Source organism: Penaeus monodon, chromosome 1 (assembly GCF_015228065.2).
Source record: "Penaeus monodon isolate SGIC_2016 chromosome 1, NSTDA_Pmon_1, whole genome shotgun sequence".
Lineage (NCBI taxonomy): Eukaryota > Metazoa > Arthropoda > Malacostraca > Decapoda > Penaeidae > Penaeus > Penaeus monodon.
Genome location: NC_051386.1, coordinates 31,038,278 through 31,045,777, shown reverse-complemented (window position 1 = coordinate 31,045,777; position 7,500 = coordinate 31,038,278). Strand labels below are relative to the sequence as shown.

Genomic DNA, 7,500 nt, shown 5'->3' with positions numbered 1-7,500 from the left:
TGTGTGTGTGTTACTGGTATTTACCTCCGGATTTCTTATATGATCTGCTTGAATTATCTAGTTCCTTTTTCTTTTTCTTTTCTTTTTTTTTTGTCAAAATGACCATACTATAATACATACGAAAGTTCCCAACAGCCGGATTGGCTGAACGTGAACTGAAAACGTGTGCGTGAGCGGAAGCGAGTATTTGCACGTAAGAGTGTGTGTACGGGTGTGTGTGTGTGTGTGTCGCGATAAATACGGTAACAGCAATAATAATTATCAAAATAATTATGAATATATAATGAAAATAATATTTCGATAAATATTAATGATAATAATAATGATGATGATAATATGATAATAACAGTGATAATGGACGATGATAATGATAATGATAATTATGATAATAGTAATGATTATAAGAATAGTAATACTAACAATAATTATAACAATAATGATGATGATGATGATGATACTAGAAATAGCAATAATAGTTATGATGATAATAGTAATAATAATGATAATAATAACAATAATAATAATAATAATAATAATAATAATAATAATAATAATGTTAATAATAATAATAATGATAATGATAATGATAATGATAATGATAATAATAATAATAATAATAATAATAGTAATGATAATAATAATAATTATTATTATAATAATGATAATGATATTATTGATATTAATATTAATATTAATATTAATATTAATATTAATGATAATGATATGATAAAAATAAATAAAAATAATAATAATTAATAATAATAATAATAATAATAAAATGATAATGAATAATAATATAATGATAATGATAATGATAATTAAAACATAAAATAATAATAATAATAATGATAATATAATAATATAATAATAATAAATATAATATAATGATAAGATAATAAACAATGACAATGATAATGATAATATTAATAATGAAAATCATAATATTAATCATAATACTAATGATAGTGATAATAAAAATACAAATAAAATAATAAATAAAATAATAAATAAAATAAAATAAAATAATAATAATAATAATAAATAATAAAATAATAATAAATAAATAATAATATAATATAAAAATGCAAAAATAAAAATAATAAGAAGAATAATATAATAATAATAATAATAATAATAATAATAATAATAATAACAATAATATAACGATAATAATAACGTAACGATGGTATAGTAATGATAGTTGGTCATCTACTATTTGAGTTACTGTGTCTTATCTCTTTGGGAGTGTTTTTGTGGTGTGAGTGCCACAGGTATGGCTGGTTTTGGTGATGAAGTGGGGATACAACCGAGGCTCCCATGGGCTAAGGACTGGGCATCCTGTGGTGTCTGCTGTTGTCTGGTTCTACTGGAGGATTGAGGAATGCTGATCCGTGTCGTTCGTTCTTTCCTTTGGTTTGCGAAGTTCTGCTTCGCCCGGGCCTTTCACTTATGGCCGGCTGTGGAGCTTTTAATGCCGTCTCTGACACTCGGTGCTTACCGTGCGGTGGATGCCAGCAGCGCTCCTGTAGCCGCGGTTAATCATCTCGCGAACCCTTTTACCAGCCGACGGCTGTGTTCTGCGGGCTTGTCATCTGGAATTACGTGTGCACACAATTCTCTAAGATGTACAAGTTGGCGTTGGGCTCGCCGCAATACATCCACACTTCTTTCACGTTCTATTGTTGTATGATCTGCCTAACAGTGGTAACCTAGGCGCTTCGTGCAGAATGACTTCGGTACCTTTGTTGTTTATTTCAAGAGTGCATGTGGTTCTAGCCAGTGGCGGCTGAGTACAGCTGGCCGAGTGGAGGATCTCGTTTCCTCTCTGTAAGCTATAGGAGGAAGGAGGTTTCCATCACCGAAACACCTTCTTCCTAAGTCATTTTCGGCTCTGATGTATTACATGGGATTAGGGGCATATCCCTGCCAACTTCGGCCTAGTCTGTCACAGCTCATTCCCTCTGATCCTATGTGGCTGGGAACCCAGTTTATGATATTCTTCCTCCTGTGCAAGAATCCTTGTGTATGTGAGGATTGTAGTCAGGGTATATTTGTCAGTGGTGAGCGCGCTGATGACAGTCATGGTCGATTGGACCCCTGTCCTTCCCGGAGTTCTGTCCCATATATGCCTCTGCCTGTAGCGGGAAACCCAGTTTTGTCATCCTTCTAACGGCGCCCGGGCAGTGTGGTCAAGGCGACTCAAATGTATATGTGCTCCCAGGGGTGAGGTTGAATGACTCGGGTTTCTCCTTAGGCTAGCTGAATTTCATTCTTTGTTGCCAGTCTCCCAAGAACTGCAACTCCGGGCTGTAGCGAGGAAGCGTTGTCTGTTTTTAGACCCCGTCTTTTGGATTAGTTTGTGGCCATCCCCTTGGGGCCCCCCCCGAAAGCCGGCGCGCGTGTGGAAACGGTCTCCATTGGGTTTTATATTTTTCTGCTAATCAGGAGAGTGAGGCAATACCTATGGGTCTGCCTTGTACGTGAAATTATCTTTATTGGTCTGCCCACTATACAGACTGCCTATTAACTCCTGCGGACAGCCTGGATTTGTTGCGGCACACCATTTGTCTGGCCTGACTTCTATGAGGTAGAGGTTCCGGTCCTATCCTTTGATAGAGGTATCTGCTCCAAGCCCGATTCCCAAGGAAATTTTTCCCCAAGGAGTTGAGGACCTTGAACCTTGGGCTCAAAAGCCATGGCGGCGTAGATTTGGCTGCAGGTTCTTTAGTTTTTTCTAACTACTCGGAAGGAGGCATAGATTAAAAGCCTGACGTTTTGTATTAGAATGTCTGTCCAGTGGGGATATAGCGTCTACTCTGTCTCATAGGAATTTTGATTTGGGCGCCCCACTGGGAGCTTTAAATGGAGAGGGTCCAGTCTTATCTGTTAAGAGGTGGGACCTGAACCCCATCCAAGTCATTCCTAATTCTCAGTTGGCTGCTCTGTGATAGGTGACCTTTAATTTGCGGGCGGGTTCTATTCCTAAATTCACTATACGAGTCCAAGATAACCTGGACCTTTTTGGTCAGGCTCTCCAGGGGAATGGCAAGAGACTTGATTTCCCCCAGGAGGTTGTTCCAGGTCAAGGAAATACTAAACCCCAGTGTGCCCATGCTTATTGTGCTGTAAGAGCGTTTGCCTAGCTGCTGTTCGTTTTTGCTCATGCCCCTGGAGGTGTTCATATGGGGGTCCCATTTTCCATCGGAACCGGTTCAGAACTATCCTCTCGGTCGTCTTGGCCAGACAGCTGAGGAGAGAGATGGGGCGGTACTTTGGTTTGTTAGGGATGGGAACTATGGTTCCCCCTTTCCATCTCTGGGGTAGAGTGGAAGTTTCCCAGGACTTGTTGATGAGTTGCAGGAATGCAAACTCACCTACTAGTCCTGGTGGGAAATGATGGGGTATGAGGTCCCATCAGAGCCCGGAGCTGTGTTACAATTGGTTTTATATGCATTTCTTAGTTCCCTCAGAGAAAAAGATAACGTCTGAGTTATCGGGTTCAGCTGCCCTTTCTCTGTTGTGAGCAAGTCTGTCTGGTTGTAAGCATTCTTGTCTTGCCCTCAGTTCAGCTGGCAGGCTGTTGCTACTTGTTCTCGCAGAGAACTCGTGTGCCTGTCTGTTCGCCTCTGACTGGGGGTCATGGTGCGTGCATCATCGGGGCTGAGCAGCTGGTAACTTGCTTGACCCGTTGCCATAGCTCTGAGAGGGTGGTATGGTGGTCGAAGGACTCACACCATTCCAGCCACTTTTCCTGCCTGACTCTGCTGGCAGTTTCCTTGGCATCCCTGACAGCCTCCCTTAGGAGGGCTAGGTTGTCGGGGGTTCTTTGCCTCCGGAAATGTTTTCGGCACATATTTGCCCTGTGGTTGACCTCCCTAATCTCGTCGTTAAAGTACCAGGCGTCTTTGTGACTCCTGGACCTAGGCTGAGTTTTGGGTATGGTCAGTGAGGCTGCCTCATTAATGTCATTTACAAGTCTGGCTTGTACGAGTTCCACATTTTCACTTTGTGTGGGTTCATTGCTTCTCAGACAGTGGGCCAAGGCATTCTGGAACGCCTTGGCCAGTTGGCCTTGTCTGTTTTCCATCTTGGATTCGGTCGTGGCATTTCGACTGGGCCACTATCCATGAGGGTAGTTATAGTGCCGTAATGGTCACTAGTGACGGTCTCATTGACACACCAGCCAATCCTCTCCACCAGAGTTGCAGTGGCCAGGGTGAGGTCTAGGACCCCTCCTCTGACAGGCATTGGTTCTTGGTTATTGAGGAGAGCGATCTCGGGGAATGTCTCAAGCACGTTGGCTATGCGATTGCCAGTTGCATCTGGTGCCCAGCAGGGAGCCAGAATGGGGTGGTGTGTGTTGAAGTCTCCCCCTATGATCACTCGGTCGTGTGCTGCAGAACCACAAACCTGGCTGATGTCTAAGGTACTACAGTGTTGGCCTGCTGTACACATTGTACAATTTCAGGGGCCCCCCAGCCAGGTGAATCATGACGGCAAGAGATTCAACATCTCCACAGTGCGGTGCATTGGCTATTGCGGAGCAGGGAATTGTTGCTCTGACAAGGGTGATCAGGCCTTGCTTGCCATCAGCACGTGGCAGCATGAAGACATGATACCCGCAAGCGAACAGATTCCACTGTTAATGTCTCCTGGAGCATGACAATGTCAATGCTCCTTGATCGCACTATTGCGTGGAGGATGGCACTCCTTGTGGAGAAGCCATAGATGTTCCACTGCAGACTACGTAGATTGTGTGCCATGATGTTACTAGTTGATAGTTACATCAGAGACATCGTCATATTCGGATTGACTGGTTTCAGAGTCTGACAACTCCACTGCGAAGTCCTCGCTGGTTGAGGGGTCTTCTTCAGCTGTTAGACTATCCCTGGGTCCACTGGGGGTGGAGAGCCTTTAGTAGCTCTGATCTTGTGTATTTCGGCTTTTCTCTGTCCAGGCTGTTTCTGTGCATTCTTTGCTGGCCTAGCCTGGGCATGGTCAGCTTGTTCTGATTCTAGCTCTGGCACTGAATCAGTCTGGTTAGGCTCTGCCATGTGAGGGCATGCCCTGGGTTGGAGTGGGGAGGAGTGTCTCGTCCTGGGGTGAGGTTGAGGATGTGGCTGTTTTGGCCCTTTCCAGCTTCCTTCCCTGCGCCAGTCTTGGTCAATGCCGTCATGGCGACCGCGACTGCCTTCTCGGGCTCTTCACTCGTTCTTCCCAAGGCTGTTGCCACTGCTGTGACTACATCAGTCAGCAGGATCGACATGTCCCCCTCATCGAGGAGGAGGTCTTCTGCTTTTGGGGAGGACTTTGTGGTGCTGCCTGAACCCTTATTCCTGTGGTTCTTCTGCACTTGTTTCATTCTGGGGAACTCCTGTTTGTCGGAGATCTCCAGTTTCGGCTGGGGGGCGGCTTCCTTCCTCTTAGGAGGTCGGGAGGCCTTTTCATTTTTGTTCTTCCCCCAGACATAGGTGCCTGGGGTGGGGGGGGCATAGTCTAGTTGCTTCTTAGCAACCTCTTGCTGCTTGAGGGCCGCCTCTTTCCTGACAGAGCAAGCCAGGCTCCAGGCGTGATGCCTCTAGGCACAGTTGGGACATTTGGCTGTTGTGTCCCTGTTCTCCTCTTTGTAGACCTTAATGCAAACCTAGGTGTTGTGTGCCTTTGTACAGACACCACATTTAGGCTTGGCTGTGCAGCTAGCCTGGCGGGGTCCATACTTTTGGCATTTGAAACACTGCAGTGGATCAGGCACGTATGTTCGAAGGTTGTAGGTACCCCAGTTACCCAGATCAAGGGTAGCGGTTGGGGTACCTTTCATGGTCACCAGGACTTGCCTGGTTGGAGTCTTCCCCTTCGACATTCGGGAAGCTTCCACGACCTGTGGATGTGATGTAATCACCTCCACATCATACGAGACTGAGAAGCCAAGTAGCACCATCTTGACCCTCTTTTCCTCGGGATTCAGTGGTTTCAGGCGATTCAGGCTTACTTTCCTCCCATCTTTTAGCTCCTTCGTTTTCCTGCAGGAAACAAAGGGTAGCTTGATCTTTGGGCATGATCATCATGCCCTAATCTTGCACAACCCGGATCGACAACCGGATTTTGCGTTGGCTCTCCAGTGCCCTGACCATTTGGTAGGCATTGTCGAAGCCTTCGGGTTTGACTGGCACTTTGAATTGGGGGAAACGCCTTGGGGGTCCAGACTCTCCCTCAGAGTCGGTCTCCAGCCTCGGACGTTTCGGCTTTGGGGCTTGCTCGTGGGGGCAGCAGCTGTTTTGGCTGGTTCAGCTGGTGCTCTCGATACTCAGAGACCTTCCTGACCTGGTTTTTTTCTGTCTTGTCCACCATCTTGGCAGCAGGCATGACAGTGTCATCCTGTGCTCAGGGCTTTCTTTTGCCACCTGGAGGCTCGTATGGCTTCAGGGTGACTGCCGGGCCTTGCATGGGTCGTCATCATTAGCATCTGTCTGTGTTTTTATTTTTTTTATTTTTCATGTATTTGGACAGTGCTTCATCCACTCACGCCCCCACCCACCACGGAGTCCAACAAGGGGAAGCTGAGTGTTAGAACCAATGTCTAACAGCAACAGGGGTTTAGAGAATACACAGCCAAAGCGTTTCATGGAACCCGGGGGGAGACCAACGGAGCCCTGACCCCGGACATTTTGACCCTAGCCTCCCATGGAGGAAGGGAGCCTGCGCTTGTCAGGCACCTGTCCCTCCGGAAGGAGGACCCAAAGGAAGGCAGTTTGCCTAGCCACAGGTCCGTACTCCATTCACCGGCCCTACCGTGGCACTCCAACCTCCCGTTGACCCAGTACACCGAGATGGCTACCAATGGTAGTAAACGGTGGGTTAGGTTGTGGAACGAGATGGTGGGGATCCACAGGGGAGCCCTCCCCTTCCAGGACTCATTTGTTGGGAACTCTTTTGTCCTCACTGAGTGAGGAATGCTGAACTCTTTCCTTTTTCCAGGCAGTTTGGCTTCCCCCTCATTATGGGCCTGTTCAGCTTTTTTTCAAATGTGACTGCCCAGTCTTACCGCTGGGATGCCTAGCCGCTTCCTGGTTGATCTCCGATTCTCTTCCCGCACCCACCTGTCTGTGGGCACTCACAACAATTCCCAAAAGAATGCACCATACCCCAAAAAGAGATGAGCACCCTCATCCACTATATGGTGTAATGGATGGTTGCGCACTGGTATGGCTGGTCAGAAATGTCGGGCAAATGACCGGTACCCCAGTGGCTAAGGAGGCCCTTGTTGTGAGCCTGTTGGCCCGGTTCTACTGAGACGGGGAATGTCTCGTTTGCTTCTTGCTTGCTTGAGATTTGCGAAGCTGGCTTGCCGGGCCCTTACCGCGTGTCACTTTTTTTTTTTTTTCTGCCTTAAGTAAATTTCGGAACCCCTTTTTGGGGGGATGTAAAATTATCAAAGGGATTATGGGGGCATACCCGGCGATTCGCTAATCTGTCAGCAAGCTCGATTTGGCCTCTGAAAAA

General features: G+C 46.0%; 1 protein-coding gene across 1 annotated transcript in view; it reads left to right on the top strand.

Moving 5' to 3' along the window:
* Positions 1–498: 498 nt before the first annotated feature.
* LOC119576503 (probable serine/threonine-protein kinase clkA) overlaps positions 499–7,500 on the top strand; it is a gene marked incomplete at its 5' end in the record, with an annotated part of 84,571 nt that continues 77,569 nt past the window's right edge. The window contains one exon of the mRNA XM_037924192.1: positions 499–625. Within this exon, the coding sequence (XP_037780120.1) occupies positions 499–625 (127 nt within the window). The remainder of the gene's footprint in view (positions 626–7,500) is intronic.